Consider the following 26951-nt stretch of genomic DNA (forward strand, 5'->3'; position numbering starts at 1 on the left):
TGAAGGTTTTCAGGCAGGAGTCTTTCCCAGCCCTATCTGGATATGCCAGGGATTGAATATGTGGTCTTCTGCAAATTCTGTGTTACCAGTGATGGCTGATGCCCATTGGGACTGGGAGAGCAGAAAGCAGAGGTGTCAAAAGGACCAGAGCCAATGACAGGCAGAGCAAACTCATTCTAGTTTTGTCCCCATCATCCTACCTGCTAAGTCCTATGAGGGCAACACTGTGACTTAAGGGGGAGAAAGCTGCCAGCCAGGGCCACAGCCATCCCAACAACTGATTGTAAGTAAGAGGTCAGGCAAGTGGGGGCTAGATGAGAACAGATTGAGGTTGGTGGGCAGTGCCCCATTTGCCCTAATAGACCAGCATCCATTGTCTGTCACTAAGCACAACTAATGTGGCAATTCCAAAGCAACAATAAAAGTTAAACTAGAACTCTGACAAACAAAGCTTGCTCCATGATGATAGTCCAACTAACAGAGAATAACTCAACCAGGTATGTGTTTCCAGGATAGAACCATGATAGAGAAGGTGACTCTACATGCTGCTTCTTGTGGCAGCAATGCAGGATTGGATGGTACTGGGCCTAGGAATGGAAACCATTGGCCGGTGCCACTTCAAAAGCATTCTGCCAACTTAACAGGCAGTATTGATTGGAGTTTGTTCTTTGTCCACTATCCACTACTTTTATGGGTCCATTTTTTTCCTCTCAAAAATATTAATATTAATACTGACATTTTGAAAGGAAATACTGAAAAATGAAAGCAGCTTCACCACCTCTGCCGCTTCCACTGTGACTAAGACTGGTCAGTTTTCACATTAGCAAACAGACTGGTGGTTTTCCTTTTGGAAAGGAAGAGAAAAGCAGTTTTCAGTGCCCACCATCCCCCACCTCCTTCTTCGCAAGCCTAGAGTCTTTAACATGGGTGAAACTCCCGAGAACTAGGCTTGGATTTTAATCTCTATTAGAGGCTTGGCTTGCTTCATTCCACTTGGAGCTTGGATTTTTAGTGTGTGTGGGGAGAGAGAGAGACCTGTATTTCTGATTAAAATCAATAAAAGAACAATATATTTGAGGGACTATTGGAGGGGGGAAATCCAGTGTCAAGAGAAAACCATTGAAATTCGGAGCAAACAGGATTGTTCCACAAAGAGAATATGTAGACCATTGAAAAATCAAAAATCAAATCAAATCAAATTAAATCAAAATTCAGCAGAATTCTCACCCATCTTGAAATGAAGAGTAGTGCTGCCAAATTTCATTTATTTCAACCATTTATATACTGCTTAATACCATAGTTGCTACGCAGGGTAGAGTAAGGTTAAACAGATATCATAAAGATAAAATCAGTTAACTATAACATCAGAAAAGTTCCTTAAAATGCCTGCTGAAATAAAAAGATATTCACTAGATTGCAACCCAGACATCTGTCTGATACTTTTAAACCAGCCAACAAAACTAGGAAGTTGATTGCACCCTTATATATGGGCCACCGTATATAGTTGGTGTGATGCAGGCAATTTGGTGGGTAACGAGTTGTGCGGGCCAGCTTTAAAATCCCCACTGAATCCAAGGTGAGGTAGCTGCTTTTTCTCCTGCCTGTTCTGCCTGTCCTCCATCTGCTACAGTGAGCAGGACACCAGGTGTGACACGCTGCAGATGGGGAGGGTGCAGATGAAAGAACAAGGAGAAAAACAAGCTGGAGAACTCATGGCTGTCTCATCTCTCCATTCAGTGGGGAATTGAAAGATGCAGGGCTGTTTCCCAGTAGCAATGTGGCAAACCTAATCATGGGGCTATCTTTAAAAGTAAGATAACGAATAAAGAAAAGTAATAGTCTCTTTTATACACACACACAGAGATTGTGGCTGAATACTAGGAAGGATTTCTGTGGACCAAGTTACATTTTCCTAATCAATAACCTTTGCTAAGAAGTGAAGGTAGTATCAAGAGAACAATCCCGTATCAAAACGATATTCTACCTTCCAAAAATGTTTTGTTTATTCATTCATCTCATTTATACCCTCCTTTCTATAAAAATGTTCATGGCAGCATTATAAACATTTGAAACTCCATTTGAAAAATCACTATACCCCAGCAAAAAATAGAAAACTATTTTGTGTGGGTCAGGGACTACAATGAATCATTCTTTAATAAACTATTTCTGTCCTTACTGTCTTCTCTGGCTTTTCATTTTTTAAAAAAAATCCTTTTTATTAAATAAAAGCCGGTTTGTTTTCACAAAATGTTTGAATAAGCCACATTAGTTATCTCAAAAGCATATAGAGGTCCAAACAGGAAAAGAAACACCAATTTCACATGCAAAAAATTATAGACCAGATTTTTAAAGCATTTATGCATATAGAATATATACTGATTCCTCTTCTTAGTTGTCAAATTGATTGGGTCACCAACAGAAAATCATTGAACTGAATTCTAATACTAGTAACAGGCATCCTCCTTGCTGTACAGCTTTGAAACTATGTATATTGAGGTAAGGGCAAACCTCTGGCAGGCCATAAATTAGCACAGGAAGTGCCATAGTTCGTCCATGGCTCATACATTGTGCAGGCTCTTAACAGTAAGATGAATCCCTTGAGGTGATCCATGGCAACCTGTGAATCAGGTTCTCCGTAAGATGCATGAGTATGAAGCAGACCCTCTCCTTCTATTTCCTCTGTTGCACCTCTTCAGCTAAATTGTTTTGTAGCATACCTGTCTGTTCTTACATACATGTTTTGATTTATCTCAGAGGAGCCTCAAGAGAAGGGAATGCTATCTTTTCAGCTCTGTTGATACTACAAACAATATATGTAAGAGCATGTTATCAGTTTCTAACAACTGTAGCTTGAAAGGTATGCCCTGAAATACATCAAAGCAATTGTTACAATGTTGCATTCTTTGATGATGTTACAAGCTCCTGATTTCGTCAAGTGGTGAGAAGTTCCAGGGGCATTGCTCACCTGGGATTAGTTTCTTCTAGAAGAAGAGATCCATGGAGACATATTGCATTTAGGGGGTAATATCTGAGTTTGTTTTACAAGTATACAGTTTGAGCATAAGTGGAGATAGAGAGTTTAGGTACTTCTACAATCAGCAAATCCACTGCCTCACATCAGATCTTTAGAAAGAGGAATCTCTGTACCCCCAGATACCTTCAGTCTTTTGGCTCAAAGTTCTCTCTTTTACTCTTTTACAGTCTGTTGCAAACTGCAGTTTCTCTGTTTCATTGTAAAAACTGTAAAGATGGAGGAATACAGTTGCTAAATGCACAGAGGTAGGGCCAATGTACATTAATCATTCCACTCCACTTCCATGAATTCAGTATGCAAGGGGGAGATGGGGAGAACACACCTGAGTGAACAAGGCTATGACATGTTGATCCAGCTGGTCCACTAATCATTGGAGCTAGCTTTTTCATGGGTGCTGGGGCTGCAATAGAAAGGCCCTACCCTCCCTGAAAACCTCCTGAGCACACAATGAACATCATGTATGGCCATTTGGAACTTGAACTATTTTGTTTGTATTTACTCTGTTATGGATCCAGTATTACAATATTGCTTTGATTAGATCATGAGTCCTATGATTACAGGAAAATCCAGCTTTCATGGTATTTTCAGAAAACAGGCACCCAGGAAAGCTGCAGAGTACAGACTACAGGAGAGGTGGTTTTCAAAATGAAAGAAAGGACATTCAGCCCTTGACCATCTTGAAAGCAATGTAAGCACACCAAAAAGCTGCACTTCACCCATGAGAAATTCGCTGGCATTGTCTTTCCCATTTCATGATTTTCCAAATGCAGTGTCTTTTCTCATAAAATGGTGGAGAATGGTAAAAAAATCCCACAAAGATGCAGGATAAATTTTTAGCACAACACTAGCATATTCTATCCTATTCAGGAGTTATTTGAATGTACTTTTAGAGAGGAGCTTAAAGTTCTTTATTGGGTAAGGTTTTTTTATTAAAGGTTTTCGGCCCGGTTTTGGCACCGAAACAGCCTTGGTCGCCCTGTATGATGACCTATGTCGGGAGAGGGACAGGGGGAGTGTAACTCTGTTGATTCTCCTTGATCTCTCAGCTGCTTTTGATACCATCGACCATGGTATCCTTCTGGGGAGACTCACGGAGTTGGGAGTTGGAGGTACTGCTTGGCAGTGGCTCCGCTCCTACTTGGTGGACCGCCTCCAGAAGGCAGGGCTTGGGGAGCATTGTTCGATACCCTGGACTCTCCATTGTGGAGTCCCGCAGGGATCGGTTCTGTCCCCTATGCTTTTTAACATCTACATGAAGCCGCTGAGTGTGGTCATCAGGAGTTTTGGAGTGCGTTGTCACCAGTATGCTGATGACACGCAACTCTATTTCTCCTTTTCATCTTCATCAGGTGAGGCTGTTAATGTGCTGAACCATTGCCTGGCCGCGATAATGGACTGGATGAGAGCTAATAAGATGAGGCTCAATCCTGACAAGACTGAGACGCTGTTGGTGAGTGCCTTCTCCGCCCAGATGGTGGATGTTCAACCTGTTCTGGATGGGGTTACACTCCCCCTGAAGGAACAGGTTCGTAGCTTGGGGGTTCTTTTCGATCCATTCCTGTCTCTCGAGGCTCAGGTGGCCTCGGTGGCACGGAATGCGTTCTACCACCTTCGTTTGGTAGCCCAGCTACGCCCCTATCTGGAAAGCGATGACCTCACTTCAGTCGTGCATGCTCTGGTAACCTCTAGATTGGATTACTGCAATGCGCTCTATGTGGGGCTGCCTTTGAAGACAGTTCGGAAACTACAGCTAGTGCAAAACGCAGCTGCTAGACTGTTGACGAGGACCAGGCGGTCCGCACATATAACACCTGTCCTGGCTCGTTTGCACTGGCTACCTATTTGTTTCCGGGCTAAATTCAAAGTGCTAGTTTTGACTTATAAAGCCTTACACGGCGCGGGACCACAATACCTAGCGGAACGCCTCTCCCGATATGAACCTACCTGTTCACTACGTTCAACATCAGAGGCCCTCCTCCGAGTCCCGACCCACAGAGAGGCTCGGAGGGTTGTAACAAGATCCAGGGCCTTTTCAGTAGTGGCCCCCGAATTATGGAACAGTCTCCCCGATGAGGTACGCCTGGCACCTACACTTTTATCTTTTCGGCGCCAGGTTAAAACCTTTTTATTCTCCCAGGCATTTTAACTTAATTTATTTTTTAGCTTTCAATTTATACCAGGCTGTTTTACTGTTTAATATGTATGCTTTTTACTGACCTTTGTAATTTTATTGTATTTTACTCTATGTTGTGCACCGCCCTGAGAGCCTTTTAGCTGTGGGTGGTATAGAAATCGAAATAAATAAAATAAATAAAAATAAATTAATTGTAACAACTTTGTTATAAGAATATTTCAGTAATGTAGTAAGTTGTATTTACAGCTAGAAACCATCTATTGGAAGCACCCTTGTATATTAATTGTTACAGTGATCTAATATTTGCAAAACAAATCACCATATAGAATCTAGAGTTCAAAGTGTAAAACAAGAGAAAAGAAATCCAGACCCCTCTTGGACTTTTTCTCTGATAGTAGTCTCATAATTTGTTGAAAGTAATTAAAAATCAGCCATGTTCACAGAGTACCTGTAAACATGTTATTGACCTTCCCCCAATCTCTGACCTTCATCTTCTGCATTTTAAAAGTAAACAAATGCCTAGCTGACTTTTAATTAACATTGAAAGTCGATTATAATGTCAGGCATGCTCAGAAAGAACCAACTGTCAGTGTTCTAAAAGCCAGACTCACAGCTGTTTGACTTGGCTAATCAGGTGGCCACACCCACACCAGACCTTTATTTCACTTTAGATAGTCATGGCTTCCCCCCAAGACTTCTGGGAAGTGTAGTATGTGAAGGGTACTGAGAGTTGCTAGGAGACTCCTATTCCCCTGACAGAGCTCCAGTGGCCAGAGTGGTTTAACAGTCAGCCGCTCTTCTGGGGATTGTACCTCTGTGAGGGGAATAGGGCCTGTCCTAGCAACTCTTAGCACCCTTCACAAACTACACTTCCCAGGATTCTTTGGGAGAAGCCATGACTATCTAAAGTGAAATAAAGGTCTGGTGTAGATGTGATGAGGGACAGCTTTGGTTTGAATTTGGGTGGGAGACTACATGTGCCTGCTGTAGAATAAAAAGGTGGGGAAAATCCCGAAAAACAGTTATAATATTCACAGTGTTTTCCTCTTGGAAAGGAAAGGGACTTCCCTCTGCCCAGTGCCCACCCACCCATTTTCCTCCCCTTCCCCCTCCTCCACCCTCCCTGCCCCTCCTCCAGGTGGCAACACCTACAATCGGCCCAAGTAACAGAAACAAGACATGTGCTGCACTGATCTTGTTTTAGCAGGGAGGAAGCAACAATATTAAGACAGTTGATATCATTCAGATAATCACCTTAAATATGTTTGATTTACTTTGCAATTTTAGTGACGTTTTCTATAGTAAATCATTTTCTTTTGCTTCTGTTTCTGTGAATATGTGAAGCACAGCAATACTATGCAACATTTACACTAAAAAAACTCCAAAAACAATTGTGGAATAATGGCACTGACTGTTCTACAGAATAGTTTCCAATGGACATGAGGAGCGTCTCAGTTTGCACAAGATAAAACAGTGGGAGGTGAAATATATTCTAGCAAATTTCTAGGTGTGCTCTATGTTTTTAATTGACCATGCCCAGCTTTCCTTTAGTGGAGTATTTTAAGCAGAACAGGGTGAAAACATGCATCTTGGGCAAGCCAAATTTGTTTTTTCCAACAGCTAGATTCATTGCTTAAGTAGCAACAAATTGTTATCAGTCTGATTTTACATCATATGACATTGACCAATAGAAAGGCTTTGAAATGAATAAAAATAAATTTGACACAAATTTCTAGGATACATAATGAGAGAAATATAATTTTCTAGGTTAGATTCTCTGTAGAAACAGTAGCAACGCAGGAAAGAAGCAAAGTAAGAAGAACACCAACAAACATACAAAAATGTAATTCTCCATCTTTGGAGATGGCAGGTGTTGCCACACCATATGCTCAGAGGCACATTTTACTAAATTCTTCCAAGCTACACAGTATTTGTAGGGCAGTACAATATCTCAGAGAGAAGGTCAGGTCTCCTGCTCCTCTGGTGCATTCACTATAGCTGCCCAATTTCCCTGCTTTTGAAAGTTTGATAGAAGTATCTGTTGGCTGTAGATACATTCTTAAACTGCAAGGGGTTTTTTGCCTATTAGTGAATAGACTTTATTTCTTTTTGACTTCTTTGTATTTTGTATCTTTATATTATTATTATTATTATAGAGTCCAATACATATTGTGCATATTGTGGGTCTTTATTATTCTTATAGCTCAGAATTGACAATTCTGTGTGGTGCAATAGCCAGGTGAGGTGAAGTGATGAGCAAGCTATCTGAAGAGCTAGACATTGGCAGAGTGCTGGGGCTGTCTGGACAGCCAGAAGTTCAGATGTACAGGACCTCAACTATATGCCACTCTGAAATGTTCAAATTCCATGCCTGAGTTTGTAGTTTCACTTTGCCTCACTGTTAGGCCAGGCCTGGGATGGTTCTACAAGATCAGCATCCCTAAATAGCCAGTCACTATCAACTCCTGTTGTAGATGCAGCTGCTGCCTCAGGACATTCTACTCTTGTATGTCTAAGCCAGGAGTGGGGAACTGTTTTCAGCTCGAGGGCCACATCTCCTTGTGGGGAACCTTCTGGGGGCCACATGGCAATAATGCATAAGCCAGAGGCAAAAGTGGGCCAAGCAACTGATGTGTCTCTTACCCTTGCAATATAGGCTACATTCGGCAATTCAAAAACTAGTGGTTTCTGTACATACAAATCTCTCTATCCAGGCAAGCAAGAGGCATTATCACAGTTCAAGGACAGATTCTAGCCAGAGAGAAACATTTGAGGAAGGCACAGAGCAAGGCTGACAAGGGTGTAGCCTAGGATGGGGGGAATGGACTAGGGAGAGTCCCGAGGTCAAACAGAGGAGCCTGGAGGGTCTAACCCTTAACATTGTTTTAATACCCTTTGTGGCTTTGTGACAAGAAAGAACTTGAGGATGGCAAAACATGAAGACTGGCTTCACCAGGATGTACAAATTGTTCCAATAGCATCTGCATTCTCTTGAAGAAAAAGCCCCAACAAGGAAGAGTTTTTCCAAGATAAAAGGGATTACATATAACTCCCCTTGACAAAAGAGCTGTGTACTTTATATGCCACATGAATGATATATTTCTTTGAAAAATTCTCTTTCCACCATATTGTGTGTTGGAAAAAAGAGGGAAGGGGAGTTTAAATTCAAAATGAATTTAGTTCAAAATGAGGAAAGGGAAGTTTAAATCTAGAAGCTGTTGAAGGGGAAAAACAATTTTAGATAGTGCCAAGATATACTCCACTGATTTTATTCATTAACCCTTGATATTAGCCTTGGTTTTATATTTCCAGATGTTAAGCAGTCAAAATCCAAAGCCTGTATGAAAGTGTAAGGGCAGTGAGGTGCTGGATCTAAAGTTGGAAGGAAACCAGTTTGGTAGTCTCCTCTCAGGGAGACAGCAGAAATAATAATATACAGTACCCTTTTTTGTGACAGTACTCACCAGTACAATGTACTGGCATCTCTTTTTTTTTGCTGTCCATGCCAGCCATTTTGTGCTGGCACCCATGGTACTTTAATCAAAATATGGGTACCAACATCCTATTTTCTTTTTTTTACCAAAAAAGCACTTATGGTACCTATATGTAATATTTTGCTCAGGTTCTGCTTGCAGGTTTCGCATAGGCCTCTAGTTGGCCACTGAGAGAACAGGATGTTGGACTAGATGGGCCTCTGGTCTGATATACCAGGCTCTTCTTCTGTTCTTGTCACATGTGGCAGGGCATAGATCAGCTTTGGGAGTGGGATTGACTTTCATCTGTAAAATGGTGTTGGAGGAAAGAGTTAATGCCCCCTCCCTTGCAGAGTAGTCCCAATTGCAAGCCCCGCCCCTGTAGCTTCTAAGAGGGATAGCCAAAATCAACCGAGTGTTGTGGCCCTTTAACAATTAACATATTAGTTTTCAAGGTGCCACAAGTTTCTTTTGTTGATTAAGCTTTTTAGAGCTATGAGGGATCAGTCTCTCCACACATATACTGTAGTTTGGCCAGATTCAGTGCCACAAAAGCCATGAACAGGTTTGGGCACTATTGGAATATGAAATTTTAAAAGGGGTAGGCCTAGAACTAGGCATTGTGAGAGCAGGGGCACAGGATATAAATTCAGAAGAGCAAAATTACCACAGGCCAAACCACAAGTGCCAAAGACACTTAAAGAGAGACACTGCTTACAAGTGCCTGTACGCTAATGCTAGGAGCCTCCGAACCAAGATGGGAGAACTGGAGTGCTTGGTCTTAGAGGAGAGCATTGATATAGTGAGCATAATGGAGACCTGGTGGAATGGAGAAAACCAGTGGGATACGGTTATCCCTGGATATAAACTATATTGGAAGGACAGGGAAGGACGTATTGGTGGCGGAGTCGCTCTATACGTGAAAGAAGGCATTGAATCCAGCAAGCTCGAAACCCCAAAAGAGGTGGACTCCTCCCAATGGCGTCACTAGCGGGAGTGCGGGGGGGTGTGGACCTCCGATGCGTGCCCTCCCAGGGGCATGAACGAGGTGGCTGGGTGCACGCACTCGAGGCCAGCCGCCCTGTCAATGCCCCTGGGAGGACGCGTGCCGGAGGGGCACCCAGCCGCAGAAGGCCTGGGGATGCTGGCACGCCTCCCTCACCCCGCCGACGCTACTCTGGCTCCAGCTCTCATCCGCCCGCCCGCCCCCAAGGAGGAGTCGGCGCAGCCTTGCCGGGCAACGGCATGGGGCGGGGTGGCTCTGGGTGTCACCCCCCTCATGGTGACACCCGGGTGCGGGCTGCACCCTCCGCACCCCGGTAGGGACGCCCCTGACTCCTCCACAGAATCGTTGTGGGTGGTGATACCATGCCCCAGGAGGGACTTAATACTGGGAACAATCTATCGTCCCCCTGATCAAAATGCTCAGGGAGACCTTGAGATGAGATATGAAATTGAGGAAGCATCCAAACTAGGAAAGGTGGTAGTAATGGGTGACTTCAACTACCCAGACATAGAATGGCTGCATATGTGTTCCAGTCATGACAAAGAAGCAAAATTTCTAGATATTCTAAATGACTATGCCCTAGACCAGTTGGTCATGGAACCGACCAGAGGGACGGCAACCCTGGACTTAATCCTCAGTGGGGACCGGGACCTGGTACGAGATGTAAGTGTTGTTGAACCGATTGGGAGCAGTGACCACAGTGCTATTAAATTAAACATACATGTAAATGGCCAATTGCCAAGAAAATCCAACACGGTCACATTTGACTTCAAAAGAGGAAACTTCACAAAAATGAGGGGATTGGTAAAAACAAAGCTGAAAAACAAAGTCCAGAGGGTCACATCACTCAAGAATGCTTGGAAGTTGTTTAAAAACACTATATTAGAAGCTCAACTGAAGTGCATACCGCAGATCAGAAAAGGTACCGCCAGGGCCAAGAAGATGCCAGCATGGTGAACGAGCAAAGTCAAGGAAGCTCTTAGAGGCAAAAAGTCTTCCTTCAGAAAATGGAAGTCTCGTCCGAATGAAGAAAATAAAAAGGAACACAAACTCTGGCAAAAGAAATGCAAGGAGACAATAAGGGATGCTAAAAAAGAATTTGAGGAGCACATTGCTAAGAACATAAAAACCAACAACAAAAAATTCTATAAATACATTCAAAGCAGGAGACCATCTAGGGAGGCGATTGGACCCTTGGATGATAAGGGAGTCAACGGTGTACTAAAGAACGATAAGGAGATTGCAGAGAAGCTAAATGAAATCTTTGCATCTGTCTTCACAGTGGAAGATATAGGGCAGATCCCTGAACCTGAACTAACATTTGCAGGAAGGGATTCTGAGGAACTGAGACAAATAGTGGTAACGAGAGAGGAAGTTCTAGGCTTAATGGACAATATAAAAACTGACAAATCACAGGGCCCGGATGGCATCCACCCGAGAGTTCTCAAAGAACTCAAAGGTGAAATTGCTGATCTGCTAACTAAAATATGTAACTTGTCCCTCGGGTCCTCCTCCGTGCCTGAGGACTGGAAAGTGGCAAATGTAACACCAATCTTCAAAAAGGGATCCAGAGGGGATCCCGGAAATTACAGGCCAGTTAGCTTAACTTCTGTCCCTGGAAAACTGGTAGAAAGTATTATTAAAGCTAGATTAACGAAGCACATAGAAGAACAAACCTTGCTGAAGCAGAGCCAGCATGGCTTCTGCAAGGGAAAGTCCTGTCTCAGTAACCTATTAGAATTCTTTGAGAGTGTCAACAAGCATATAGACAGAGGGGATCCAGTGGACATAGTGTACTTAGACTTTCAAAAAGGGTTTGACAAGGTACCTCACCAAAGACTTCTGAGGAAGCTTAGCAGTCATGGAATAAGAGGAGAGGTCCTCTTGTGGATAAGGAATTGGTTAAGAAGCAGAAAGCAGAGAGTAGGAATAAACGGACAGTTCTCCCAATGGAGGGCTGTAGAAAGTGGAGTCCCTCAAGGATCGGTATTGGGACCTGTACTTTTCAACTTGTTCATTAATGACCTAGAATTAGGAGTGAGCAGTGAAGTGGCCAAGTTTGCTGACGACACTAAATTGTTCAGGGTTGTTAAAACAAAGAGGGATTGCGAAGAGCTCCAAAAAGACCTCTCCAAACTGAGTGAATGGGCGGAAAAACGGCAAATGCAATTCAATATAAACAAGTGTAAAATTATGCATATTGGAGCAAAAAATCTTAATTTCACATATATGCTCATGGGGTCTGAACTGGCGGTGACTGACCAGGAGAGAGACCTCGGGGTTGTAGTGGACAGCACGATGAAAATGTCGACCCAGTGTGCGGCAGCTGTGAAAAAGGCAAATTCCATGCTAGCGATAATTAGGAAAGGTATTGAAAATAAAACAGCCGATATCATAATGCCGTTGTATAAATCTATGGTGCGGCCGCATTTGGAATACTGTGTACAGTTCTGGTCGCCTCATCTCAAAAAGGATATTCTAGAGTTGGAAAAGGTTCAGAAGAGGGCAACCAGAATGATCAAGGAGATGGAGCGACTTCCTTACGAGGAAAGGTTGCAGCATTTGGGGCTTTTTAGTTTAGAGAAAAGGTGGGTCAGAGGAGACATGATAGAAGTGTATAAAATTATGCATGGCATTGAGAAAGTGGATAGAGAAAAGTTCTTCTCCCTCTCTCATAATACTAGAACTCGTGGACATTCAAAGAAGCTGAATGTTGGAAGATTCAGGACAGACAAAAGGAAGTACTTCTTTACTCAGCGCATAGTTAAACTATGGAATTTGCTCCCACAAGATGCAGTAATGGCCACCAGCTTGGACGGCTTTAAAAGAAGATTAGACAAATTCATGGAGGACAGGGCTATCAGTGGCTACTAGCCGTGATGGCTGTGCTCTGCCACCCTAGTCAGAGGCAGCATGCTTCTGAAAACCAGTTGGCGGAAGCCTCAGGAGGGGAGAGTGTTCTTGCACTCGGGTCCTGCTTGCGGGCTTCCCCCAGGCACCTGGTTGGCCACTGTGAGAACAGGATGCTGGACTAGATGGGCCACTGGCCTGATCCAGCAGGCTCTTCTTATGTTTTTATGTTCTTATGGGGTTAGTCTGTGTGCTGTGCTGCTATTTATGAACCTGCAGCCCACCCATCTCTCTCACAGCAAAATGCCTCACACTTAGCTAATAGGCACACACACTCCATTACGTGTGGAAGCAGAGATCATTTTCAAAGAGAAGACACTCCTGAATCTACAATGTGATATGCAGGGGGAAACAGCACCACTTTAAAGATTAACAAATATATTAATGGTACAGGACAGAGGTGGCTATCCCTTGGCCCTCCAGGTGTTGTTGGACTCCAGCTCTCATCAGCCCCAGCCAGCATGACCAATGGTCATTTGGTCATGGCCTTTGGAACTCCTTCCATTATATATCAGACAGGCTCCATCTCTCTTGTCTTTTAGGCCCTCGTTGAAGACTTTCCTCTTTCAACAAGCCTTCTGGGTGGAGATTATTATCCTAGTTGGCATCTGGGATAATTCTTGGCGATCACTCGTGACCAGGTAAGATTGTCTTCCAAAATATAGTCTTTAACAGTGGATCCGTCTGAATCTGTATCCACCACTGATGTACCAGACCATGACTAGGGGCTTCTGGATTTCACAGTCCTGCCCCCGTCGCCGTTTGCCAATCGCCATGGGACTTTTGTTATGGAAGATGCCTGTGTGTGAATTTGTTTTATGTGGGAAGATCGGTGCACCACGATCAACACACAATCTTGACAGAAAAAGGCTTTGATCCAATGGCATGGGTACCATGACAATTGGCAGTCCTTTATCTGCTGCAGCCTTCATCTGCCTTCACAGCCGTTGTAACATACATATTGTTATCCTCCGCCTGTTCTGCTGTTGAGGACTTTCTTGGATCGTTCTTTGTCTGGTTCCTCTCCCATGACCTTAACCCCATGGGTGACCCTGCTGGGAGTATGTGACTCCCGACGGCATCACTCACAGGGTTCATTGGAACACGCAAGCCCACTCACCACTACAAGGTGATGATCCAGCGAGAAAATCATTTCGAGATGCCTCATAGGAAGCAATTCATAAAAATAGTAAACAAATAAGGGTAATAATACAGGCATACCCCGCTTAACGTCGCTTCACTTAATGTTGCCTCGCTATAATGTACATGCTCCATACTCCACCATATCCCACTTTAACGTATGTGCTTTGCAATAATGGACACTTAATGGCATGACGCCACTGCCATCTAGTGGCGATTGCAGTGCAGTACATGCATAGATAATTGCTTCACTTTAAGTACATTTTCACTTTACATACACGCTCTGGTCCCATTGCGTATGTTAAAGTGGGGTATGCCTGTAATTGTCTGGGACGATGGGAGTTGTAATCTAACAACATCCACAGGGGGGCACTCTTCCCTACCCTGTCACAGGGTGAGAGCTAACTATGTCCTACTTAGAGTAGGTCTATTGAAATCAATGGACAGGTCCAGTAGGCACATTGAAATAAAAGGTCTTAAATATGACTAACACTGGGTATCACCCATAAGCTTTTGTGAGCTAGAGTCCATTTCATTGGATGCATAAAGAGTTATCCTCAGTGGGCAGAAATATATACATGGGTGATGAAATGCAAGAAGCACAAACTGAAAATTCAATTAAAGCCTAAATGTATGCAAAGTAAGCATTGTGACCATTCATAAAAGCAGTTATGATAATACAATGATCCTACTATTGCTGTGCTAATTGACTTTGATTGGGCATGAATAGGGGCAATGGTTTCCAGTCACAGAATCAAGAAACAAATGATTGTCCTCATTCATGCCTAAAGCCACTCTTTGAGATTCCTCTGTAGGAGAATGGCAGCTTTCAAGTCCTCAGCAGAGTGTCCAGCAAAATGTTCTCTCATTATATTTCCTCTGGGGATGGAAGCTATGAACATAGAGATTCCCCACCAGACACTTCAGTGAAGTAAGGTCTTCCATCATACATGCCTTTACGTGTGTGAGAGTGAGAGAAAGCATCTGTCTGAGACAATGAGTTATCCATACCTTATAATTTTTTACAAGAGTGTGGGCACTTCCAGATTCACTATTTTGTGGTGGGATTCAATCACATACCAGCAAATTCAGATTGCACAGTCAAAGCTGATTTGGAGGTCTTCCACAATAAACCCTTTCCCCCCCAAAACCAGACTTTTTGTGATAAGGAAAGTGAAGGAAAAATGACTGGAAAGTGTGGGATAACATTTCCTTGATGCAACATCATTTAACCTCCCTGCAAACAAATTGGAATGAATATTCAGTAAATAATTGATGATGTTGAATCTCCTCACAAACAAATAAGAATGAATGCTCAATAACAGGTAATCTGGAAGTGACCCATACCTAGTTTCTTGCTTTCACCATGCTGTTATGCTTGCTGTGTACTGTTCCCTAGTGCAGACACTGTTTTGTCCCTTTGCCCTGACCTAGATCAAGAAATACTCTGCACATGCACTATTCGTGGGTGATTTCCAATCAGATGGCTGAGTCTGGTATATTCCTGTCTATATGTTTGGTGTGGGGACAGAGAAGGAACTATAGGCAAGTGCTTGCTAAACTACATGCATCTCCTAGGAAACCATAACTAAGCTATACAAAGTTGCTAATTCAGGAACAGCTTGGAGAGAGTGAGTCATTGTTTGTGCGCAATGGACAACCAAGCAGTCAAACAAGAAATTAACCATCAATAATATCTGTAGGCAAAACAGAGAGTTATATCAGCAGCCTGAAAGAGAATCAAGCCCATAGCTAGATGGTCCCAGTGGGTACACTGACCCACCTGCAGCATTGATTTGTCCCACCTAAGGCACTAAATGCAAACATCAAGCTTTAAAATTTATGATATGAGTGGTATATGAGTGCTTCTATTTCAATAACTAGTTGTTGTCATGTTTTAGACTAGGAAAAACGGGGGGATCATTGGGAGATGGTACCCCTATAGAAGAGAGTCAATCATTGGCAATCACTCATGGCCGAGTAAGATTGTCTTCCAATAGAAGAGAGTGTACTGCTTCCTCAGGTAGATTTTACAAGATTACTGTCACCATAAGAATGCATAAGAGATAATTGAGGCAGTCTGCAAGAGGACCTTTGACTCCATTAACCCTCTCCTAGGGTGGCCACTTACACATGTCCCCCAAAAGAGGACAAAAATTACATATTTAGAAATAATAACTATAATTTAATTAGAAATATAATACATCTCACCATAATGGGGAAGACTATGACCACATGAGCACTGTTACCAGTCAGTCTGCAGTTCAGGTATTGACAGGCAACTTCAAGGCCTCTGCTCTCCCTTCATAGGGTTCTTTATCTGTAAACTTCAAATAGAGGCCTGCCATCTGACAGCCCTTCAAACAGAGGACACTCCTCTGTAAATTAGAGCATGCAGCCACCCTCTCCTCTCTTCTGTTTTCCTGTCCTGTCCAGGCTTCCAATCTTACAGCAGTATTAAGGCTGCAATCCAATACACACCTACTTGGGGGCAAGCCCAGTTGTGTTCAGTGAGACTTAATTCTGAATAGGCATGAGTATATAGGAAGCTGCCTTCTACTGAGGCAGACCATTGGTTCATCTATCTCATTACTGCTGGCAGTTGTTCTCCAGGGTTTCAGACAGGAGTCTCTGCTAGCCGTACCTGGAGATGCCAGGGATTGAACATGGGACCGTAAGCTTGCAAAGCAGATGCTTTATCACTGAGCTCACCTACAACCTTTCCCCTCTCATAGCTCAAGCTGTAGGAACAAGCTGTAAAAAAATCTAATGTAATTCAAATATTTGTGTAAGGCTAACAGCCAATAAGAAACATTCTGTTTTTTTATGAAAAGCCAGATTTACTTTGGCTGCTGTAGGTACACATGTATTGAAATGACCTGTTGAGCTGGATTTACAGCTCATTGTTCCCAATGTGAAGCAAACCTGGTAGACCGTATCAGTGACATTGGCTTCAAGTCTTAGACTAAAATTCCAGTGAAACGGAGTTAGATGAGAACTTGCATCCTCTTGGGCTACCTTTGTCCAGCACTGCTTTAGTTCTGCTATCAATGGTTAGTACTTTTTTGTTCAGTTGACGAGATCAATAATCTAAAGTTGCCTTGCTTTTGAGTGAATAGGGATTTACTTAAGATGGATAAGTTTCTAAAGCAAATAAGAACTGTGTATGACTCATTGTAGCTACGTAAAGCATTCTTAAGCATTTGAGTATGAAAGACACAAGGAGAATGACTCTGCATATCACAGTGATGCTTGCTGTAATAGAGCTTTCTAATAATGGCAGGTCTTTCATGGAGTGAAACATTAATAAGGATAGGTGTTTCTGGTGATCTCTATTCCAGTGATCCCAGTCTGTAAGGTCACCTTGCTGAGAAATCAACTTTTCACAAGAAAATGTGAGTTGCCATTTTATGCAGTGATTTTTCAATTTTTTTGTACACCTGAAAATATATTTTAAAAAGCAAGGAAACAGCAGCATTACTGCTGTATGCATAAATGTGTGTTTAATATGGGTAGGGCTGCTACCTTTTTATGAGTCAGTATTTTTCAACAAATTAATTGTTCAACAAATGCAGCTGTCCCCATCACTGCATCTTTATTGAATCTATTGAATTCCAACTGCTAAAGGCCCTCTTGGTGGTTCCACCACCCTCAGACATTTGGTGGGGTGGTGGCCCAGGAGAGGGCATTCTCTGTGGCAGGCCCTAAGTTGTAGAACTCCATCACCACAGATGTGTGTCTGGCACCTTCACTGTACACTTTTCGTCATATGCTGAAGACACACCTGTTCACCCTGGCTTTTGACACTTGAGATATATAGTCACTAATAGGTAAAAGACCTTGTGGTTTAAGAATGTACCTATAACCAACAGATATTTCTATCAAACTTTTAAAAACAAGGAAATTGAGCAGCTATAGTGAATGCACCAGGGGAGCAGGAGACCTGACCTCCTTTCTGAGATGTACTGCCATACAAATGTGTAAACATGCAAACACAATTTGGCTTGGTCTTTCACAGTCCAATCCACTTCCTCTGCAGCTTGGAAGAATTTGGTAACGTGTGCCTTTGAGGATATAGTGAGTGGTGGCAACACCCACCATCTCCAAGGATGGAGAATTACATTTTTGTATGTTTCTTGGTGTTCTAATTTTGCTTCCTTTCTGTGCTACTGCTGTTTCTACAGAGAATCTAACCAAGAAAATTATATTTCTCTCATTATTCATCCTAGAAATCTGTGTCATTTTTTAATTAATTTCAAAGGCTTTTTATTGGTCAATGTCATATGATGGTGAAGACAGCCTTTTGTGTTTCAAACAGGAGATTATGCTCTGTTTCTATTTTGGGTCCATTAACAGTTGAATCTGAAACTGCAGTTTGACGTAAAATCAGACTGATGACAATTTGTTGCTACTTAAGCAATGAATCTAGCTGTTGGAAAAAACAAACTTGGCTTGCCCAAGATGCATGTTTTCAGCGTGCTATGCTTAACCTACTCCACTTAAGGAAAGGTGGGCATGATCAATTAAAAACCTAGAAGTTTGCTAGAATATATTTCACCTCCCACTGTTTTATCTTGTGCAAACTGAGACACTCCTCATGTCCATTGGAAACTATTCTGTAGAACAGTCAGTGCCATTATTCCACAATTGTTTTTGGAGATTTTTTTAGTGTTGTAAAGTGTTGCTGTACTTCATATATTCACAGAAACTGAAGCAAAAGAAAATGATTTACTATAGGAAACTTCACTAAAACTGCAGAGTAAATCAAACATATTTAAAGTGACTATCTGAACGATATCAACTGTTTTAATATTGTTGCTTCCTCCCTGCTAAAACAAGATCAGCATAGCACATGTCTTGTTCCTGTTATTTGGGTTAATTGCTGGTGTTGCCACCACTCACCATATGCTCAGAGGCACATGTTACCAAATTCTTCCAAGCTACACAGGAAATGGATTGGACTGTGAAAGACCAACCCAAATGGTGTTTGCATTTTGACAAATTTGTAGGGCAGTACAATATCTCAGACAGAAGGTCAGGTCTTCTGCTCCCTGGTGCATTCACTATAGCTGCCCAATTTCCCTGCTTTATAACGTTTGATAGAAATATCTGTTGGCTATAGGTACATTCTTAAACTGCAAGGTTTTTTGCCTATTAGTGAATTTCTCTGCTTTTTAATCCGGGAGGTAAGAAATTGGATCCTGTGCAAGTTTGCTGAGAATGGATTAATCGTTACATGCTTATTGAGTTCAGTGGGATTTACTCCCCTGCAATCATGCTTAGGATAGGTAAAACTGACCACAGGGGATGGGGAGGAGAGAAGGGGGATAGGAGCAGGCAGGAGGGAGAGGACGAGGGCAGGTTTGATCATTTGCATGCTTATTGAGTTCAGTGGGATTTACTCCTGTGCAATCGTGCTTAGGATAGATAAAACTAACTATGGGGAGGGAGGCCTGGAGTGGGCAGGGGAGGAAGAAGAAAGAAGGGGGAAGGAGAGGAAGAAGGGAGGAGGAACAGAGAAGGGAGGGAGGGGAAAGCCAGGTGTGATCATTTGCATGCTTATTGAATTCAGTGGGATTTACTCCCATGCAATCATGGCTAGGATAGGTAAAAGTGACCATGGGGGAGGAGCAGGGGGAGGAGAGAGGAGAGGGAAGAGGGGAGCAGGAGGAGGGGGTGGAAGGAGGGGTAGAGGAAGTGGAAGGAGGGGATTGGAAGGGGGATGGAAGGGGCAAAAGGGAGGTGATGGGAGGGAGGAGGAGGGGAGGGCAGGTTTGATCATTTGCATGCATATGGAGTTCAATGGGATTTACTCCCATGCAATCATGCTTGAAAATGAAATGGATTGCCTTCAAGTCGATTCCAACTTATGGCAACCTTATGAATAGGGTTTTCATGGTATGCGGTATTCAGAGGTGGTTTACCACTGCCTTCCTCTGAGGCTGAGACGCAGTGACTGGCCCAAGGTCACCCAGTGAGCTTCATGCCTGTGTGGGGATTCACACCTTGGTCTCCCAGTTGTAGTCCTGAAAATGAAATGGACTGCCTTCAAGTCAATCCCGACTTATGGCGACCCTATGAATAGGATGTTCATGGTAACCAGTATTCAGAGGGGGTTTACCATTGCCTCCTGAGGCTAGTCCTCCCCAGCTGGCTAGGGCCTGCTCAGCTTGCCACAGCTGCACAAGCCAGCCCCTTCCTTGTCTGCAACTGCCAGCTGGGGGCAACTGGGTTCCTTGGGACTACGCAGCTTGCCCATGGCTGCACAGGTGGCAGGGCACATAACCCCCGAGCCACTCACTGTGGGCTGATCTTTAGCTGGCCCTTTACACCCAGGAGACATGAGCAGGGATTTGAACTCACAGACTCTGGACTCCCAGCCAGGCTCTCCTCCTCACTGTGCTATACCAGTAGTCCTAGGATAGGTAAAACTGACCATAATAATAATAATAAATAATAATAAACTTTATTTCTACCCCACCCTTTTTCCAATAGGACTCAGAGCAGCTTACAACTAAAAACAACACCAATTAAAACATACAGAAGTATACTATTAAAAAAGAATTAAACTATGAGAAAAATTAAAACCATAAAATATAGGTTAAAAACAATGGACAATTTAAAATAATAAAATGATATAATGTAGTCACCAAACCTATGACGCTTAATCCTGGTCGTTCTCTATCCCAAATGCCCGTTGAAATAAAACAGTCTTTACTTGTTGCCGGAAAGATGGCAAGGAGGGAGCTGATTGCACCTCACTCGGAAGGGAGTTCCACAGCCTAGGGGCGGCCACCGAAAAGGCCCTATCTCGTGTCCACGTCATATGTGCTTGCAAAGGTGTGGGGAACACAAGAAGGGCCTCACCTGAAGATCTCAAATCCCGGACAGGTTCTCACCTGAAGATCTCAAATCCCAGACCATGGAGGAGGGGGAAGGGGAGGGCAGAAGGGAGGGGAGGGGAGGGGAAGGAAGAAGAGGGGAAAGGAGGGGATTGGAATGGGGGGAGGAAGGGAGGGGTTAAGGAAAGGGGAGGGAAGGGGCAAGAGGGAGGGGATAAGAGGGAGTAGTAGGGGAGGGCAGGTTTGATCATTTGTATGCTTTTTGAGTTCAGTGGGATTTATTCCTGTTCAATCATGCTTAGGATACCTGAAACTAACATGGGGGAAGAACAGGGAGAGGAGGAGGAGGAGGGCAGGAAGGGGGAGGGCAGGGGAGGAGAGGAGATTAGATGGGTGGGCACTGGGCAGAGGGGAAGCCCCTTTCCTTTCCAAAAGGTAAATATTGTGAACAGTATAATTCTTTTTCAGGATTTTCCCCACCTTTTTATTCTACAGCAGGCACATGTTGCCTCCCAGCCAAGTTTAAACCAAAGCTGTCCCTGGCCACATCCACACCAGACCTTTATTTCTCTTTACACAGACATGGCTTCCACCAGAGAATCCTGGGAAGTGTAGTTAGTGAAGGGTGCTGAGAGTTGCTAGGATATGCCTGTTCCCCTCACAGAGCTTCAATCAGAGCTGCTGACTGTTAAACCTCTCTGGCCACTGGAGCTCTGTCAGGGGAGTAGGAGTCTCCTCTCAGCAACCTTCACACACTACATTTCCCAGGATTCTTTGGGGGAAGCCATGACTGTCTAAAGTGAAATCAAGGTCTGGTGTGGATGTGGACCCCTAATTAGGCAAGCCCAGCAGCTGTGAGTCTGGCTTTTAGTACTCTGACAGTTGGTTCTTACTGAGCATGCCAGGCCTTACCATTGAGTTCAATGCTAAATTTCTTAAAGTAAAAATCAGCCAGGCATTTCTTTTAACTTTTAAAGATGAAGGTCAGAGTATGGGGCAAGATCAGTAATAGGATTACAGGTACTCTATGAACATGGCTGATTTTTAATTAATTTCAACAAATTATGAGACCACTGACAGAAGAAAGTCCAACAGGGGTCTGGTTTCTTTCTCGTTTTACACTTTCAACTCTTGATTCTCTCTGAGAACCCTCCCATGACTATTATTTACATTTTTAAACTGTGCATGTTAAACATATTAACACAATTAAGGCCACATCTAATTTGATCCTTTGAAAAAATAGAAAGCAGCATGTAAACTTTCAAGTTTTAAACACTGTCTCTACTCAGAACAAATTCTGTCTGGCAGAGCTTAATTTAAGAATATGAATCCACACTGACCCTTCAGTCTTCGTCTGAGTTCTCCTCTAGGTGACCCCTCTGAGGGAGATTTGGAGGGTGGCAACAAGAGAGAGGGCCTTTTCAGCTGAGGTCAACCTGGATTATGTCCAGGAATTTGTCTGCTGTTCTATTGTTTATTGATGAAATGTTTTCTGCTCTTGCTGGGTCTGTTCTATGGGTTTTGCAATGAGCATCCGAAGAGCCCTTCTGGATCAGGCCAGTGGCCCATCTAGTCCAGCATCCTGTTCTCACAGTGGCCAACCAGATGCTATGAGAAGCATGCAAAGCAGGACCTGAGCACAAGAGCACTCTCCTCATTTGTGATTCCCAGCAACTGGCAAATGGTTTTATTATAATATATTGTTGTGTTTTTATGTTACGCCTCTGGCTTTTAATTTTCTGTAAGTCACCTAGCAACTTTTTATTTTGTATTAAGTGACTAACGATTATCATCATCATCTGTTGATCCAATCCCTGGTTGTCAGTGGTGGGTGAACTACTGTCGCCTCCTCAGCCCTGCCATTCATGCTATCCAGGGCAAAATGGGGGGCAAGGATAATACCCATTCCCTGCATCAGCTCCCAGGCTGGCACAGTGAAGAGGCTCAGCCCCACCTTCCTATTCCCAAAACACCTGGTTTGAGGGGGGGTTAACTGGTTACTCCTTGTGGGGATGCTGCCAGTGGTAGCTTCTGCCTGCTCATTGTTTGAGTGGTTATACTGGGTGCTCCTTGCCAGCAGCTGATGCTCCACATGCTCCAGGCTGATGGTGGAAGGCCCATCCAGGCTTCACTGCCAGTGAGCGGGTGCCTGCTTTTGGCGCGCACCGGACTGGGTGCTGGGGGGCCCTTGGCGAGCCCCCAAATCTTGTGCTGAGCACACTCGTGCGCACGAGGCCAGCCACCCCCATCCATGCCCCTGGGAGGGCACGCACCGGAGGGGCACCCAGCCGGAGAAGCAGGCCTGGGAATGCCGGTGCACCTCCCTCGCCCCGCCGACGCTGCTCCCGGTCTCGCCTTCCTGCCTGTGTGCCTCCAAGGAGGAGTTGGCTGCTCCGACCGACCCGGAGTGCTTCTCGGCTCCTTTGCCAGGCAACGGCGTGGGGCGGGGCGGCTCTGGGTGTCTCCCCCCTCATGGTGTCACCCAGGTGCAATCCTCACCCCCCCGCACCCCGGTAGAGATGCCCCTGGTGGTAATGGTAGTGGCGGCAGCAGCAGCAGCTTGGAGACTGGGCAGACGGCTGGGCAATCAATGGGTTGGAAGGGGGAAGCTTTTGTGACCCATGGGAGGGGAAAGGAGGAGCTCTGGCAACCCATAGGGGGCAGGGGAAGCTTTAAGGGGTAAAAGGGAGGGGCCATAGCAAGGTCTAAAGGGGAGAAAGAGAGGGATTAGCAGTTGCAGGAGGTGAAAGGGGAAGGTCTAAGGGGTTGCCATGGGGAGGATGTGCTGGTGGTGAGGGGTAAGGGGACTTTAGTGATGATAGGTGGGGTTGGTGAGCAAAACAAGCAGGGGCAGCAGCCCCTAGGGTTTTTGTTTTGAAAAAATAGAATGCTCGCCTTCTAAAAAGCTGAGACTCAACATGTACCTAAAAGTAGGTGCTGCTAGCTTTGCTTTCTTGTATGTGTCAGTCACATGTATTCACCTACTGCCATAGTGACCTGTCCTTGATAACAAACATATGATCATCCTTGTAAACTACTGTGTTCATAGATGACTACTATGCACACTCATACTTGTCGTGCATTCCTGTATCTGTCAACTCAGAAGCAAGCCTTGTTGAGTTCAATAGGGTAAGTGAATTATTATAATCTGTTAGGTTAAGTATTTGGAGCAAGCCCAAACAGGGAGAGCAAGAGCTCTTTAGGGTGTAAAAAAATATAACCTAAGGGAAAGATTATTAAAACATATAGTAAGACTTCTAATTGCTTTTTACCTCTAGGATTAGTTCTGTGTTTTTAAACAAGTGATTACATATATACTCCTATATTCAGGAGAACTCCTGAATGAGGCTTCTGAGAGTAATTGCTACTCTGTGTAGAATGTACTCCAGTGTATATTGTTATAAAATAAAATACAATTTGGTCAGCCTTCAGTTGATTGCTCTTCCATAGTTGAAGATTTAAAGACTGGGGAACCAAGTCACTTCGTATGAAACCTCAAGAAAGGTCAACACCACATTAGTTTCTACCTAAAAGGGTGCAACATACTTCTGAAATGTAAAATAGTTGGGATAATTTGAAAGATTTAAATAAACTTGGCTTCAGCTTTGAATAAAAAGGCCAGAGCAGTTGATGCAGATCAATACAATGCACACTGTAACATTGCACATAAGTGGCTTTAAGACAAAGAAAAGGTCATCTGGTTTCCATAGTAGCTCCATCATAAATACATTGGGCTGTAACAGGGCCATCCATAGGACGGTGAACAGGGGGGGATGCCCTGGGTCCTGCACTTTGGGGGGCTCCATACCTGGCAATGGTAGCTACAGTGGCAACTTCGCTGCCTGGCCCATTCCAATGCTTCCTGCCCACCCAGCAAGGCTTTCCACCTCCCTATAGCAAAGCAGGGAGGTAGGAAGTAGAGGCAGAGGCTTCTGCTAAAACACCCACCAAAAAAAGTAAGGAGGAGTAAAGCAGCAACAAAATAGGTCTGATGGGTGGGCAGGACTTCCCACCTGACATCACAATGACATCAAGTGACTTGTTTTTGCCTGTGTGGTTTAAAATAAAATAATATGGGCAAAGACAGCATTTTGCAAGCACAAATGATCAGGTGACTGTCAGTGCTTGCAAAGTACAGAGCTTTGTAAGTGCCAAGTATCAGCGGCTTGTTGGCATTTGTAAAGCCCAGTGCACAGAGCTTTGCATGGTCTCTGTAAGGGACTTCACAGGTGCTGCTGACCAGTTGAGCACACAAACCCCCTTTTGGCCCAGCAGTGTCTTTACCTGTCCCACACCTCACATTGTATGTAGGGTATGTAAGCATGGCTTGGCCAACATTGGCCTCCCAAATAACTAGACACTCCGCAAACCCTGCTGCTGAAGGCTATATTAAGGACAAGTACACTAGTTTGTGATTTGTGGGTCATTTTGCCTATGATCTAAATCTCCTTTAAACTGGCTGTATGGTTGTACTTATGCCATCTTAAGCCAGGGGTGGGCAGAAGGCAGATCAGAATCCACTAGTAGATCTCTGGGTGACTTGCAGTAAATCAGCAAAGGATTCTGACTCCCAATGGTTTACTGATAACAACAACAAAGCTACTTTTTCCCTAACCTTTTTTTTCCTTCACATACTTTTTCCTACCGCAAATTAAGCTGCTGAAATGAAGCAATCTAGCCAGGATTGGATTTCTATGTGAAAGGACTGTGACTGACCTCACATCAGTTCTGATAAAATCATAGAATCATAGAATAGTAGAGTTGGAAGGGGTCTATAAGGCCATCAAGTCCAACCCCCTGCTCAATTCAGGAATCCAAATAAAGCATTCCTGACAGATGGCTGTACAGCTGCCTCTTGAATGACTCCAGTGTCGGAGAGCCCACTACCTCTATAGGTAATTGGTTCCACTGTCGTATGGCTCTAACAGGAAGTTTTTCCTGATGTCCAGTCGAAATCTGGCTTCCTGCAACTTGAGCCCATTATTCCATGTCCTGCACTCTGGGATGATCGAGAAGAGATCCCGGCCCTCCTCTATTTGACAACCTTTCATGTAGTTGAAGAGTGCTATCATATCTCCCCTCAGTCTTCTCTTCTCCAGGCTAAACATGCCCAGTTCTTTCAGTCTTTCCTCATATTTCATACTGAAAACATATTCTTGGGCTCAGAGGCACCCTATACTTTCATTCCAACTGTATGTCTTTTGCACCTGGCCCTGGTTGTTAGATCTAGTAAAACTCAAGTTCTCAAAATCCTAAAATCAGCCCTCCCCTGTCATAAGCCCCCTGAATCAAAAGTAAGTTCCACTGAAACTAATGGACATCTTGTGTCGGTCCATATGTTTACTTCATTGCACCTACATAGTCATGAATGACACCAAGGGTAAGTCTCTTCTCCTCACATTTTGTATTTTTAAGGTGATCTCATTATTTCATCCAGTTCCTGTTTGGAAATAAGAGCATGAGGCTATCATCATCTTCCACACCCAGCCATGTGAGAGGGAATACAAGATTGTTCCTAGTTTACACTATGTCATTTTGATGTCCCTAATGTGATTTACTTCTTTCCAACCACTGCCAACTCATAAATGTTGAACAAAACAAAAAGATGTCTAAGGAAGGTGAAAAGAGATTTGAGGATGTTACTGTCTTCTTGCTTTTTAATTTTTTTTTATTTATTATTAAATTTGTTAGTCGCCCATCTGGCTGGTTGTCCAGCCACTCTGGGCGACGTACAAGATAAAACAGTATATAAAACAATTAAAATTTAAAAACAGCAGAAAACTAGCCCATCTCAAACGCCCGCCTAAAAAGCCAAGTCTTCAGGGTCCTGCGAAGCTCATTATAGACGGGGCATGGCGTAAATCACTCAGGAGAGAGTTCCAAAGGGTGGGGGCCACTATTGAGAAGGCCCTCTCTCGAGAAATAACCCTTACCACTTATTGTGCCTGTAACTCCCAACCTATTTATTCTAGACATAGTGCATCCTAAACCTATTGCATGTTTACTCAGAAGTCAATCCTATTGTGTTCATACAGTGAGACAAACAGTGGGTTGTAGTCAATTAAGTCCTACTCAGAATAGACCCATTAAAATTAATGAAAATATCCATTCACTTCAATGGGTCTACTCTCAGTAGAATTAGTATTGAATACTACCCAGTGCAAGCCTAAATATGTCTGCTCCTCAGACATAGGTCATTTTGCTTGCAATGGGGCTTACTCCTAGGTAAGTGGGGTTACAACTGCAGCTTTATTCCCAAGGAAAAATGCATAGGATCCATAGCCTTCCCTGGACTTATAGAGCACATCACATAACAGGTATGAGTATAAATGGATAAATAATATCCATACACATATGTACCAGTTTTTGAATCTTTTTTAATGTGCAGTGGTTAAGGCAGTGGACTATGACT

General features: G+C 43.6%; 1 protein-coding gene across 4 annotated transcripts in view; it reads left to right on the forward strand.

Annotated features, from left to right (window-relative positions):
• The first annotated feature begins 16609 nt into the window (after positions 1–16609).
• Positions 16610–26951, forward strand: part of TMPRSS2 (transmembrane serine protease 2) — a 44801-nt gene continuing 34459 nt past the window's right edge. For all 4 annotated transcript variants that reach the window (XM_061627600.1, XM_061627597.1, XM_061627598.1 and 1 more), the window contains exon 1: positions 16610–16750. Coding sequence is in view for 3 of the 4 variants with exons in the window: in XM_061627597.1 (XP_061483581.1) it covers positions 16748–16750 (3 nt within the window). In the remaining variant the exon portion in view is untranslated. The remainder of the gene's footprint in view (positions 16751–26951) is intronic.

The sequence above is a fragment of the Rhineura floridana genome, chromosome 5 (assembly GCF_030035675.1).
Source record: "Rhineura floridana isolate rRhiFlo1 chromosome 5, rRhiFlo1.hap2, whole genome shotgun sequence".
Lineage (NCBI taxonomy): Eukaryota > Metazoa > Chordata > Lepidosauria > Squamata > Rhineuridae > Rhineura > Rhineura floridana.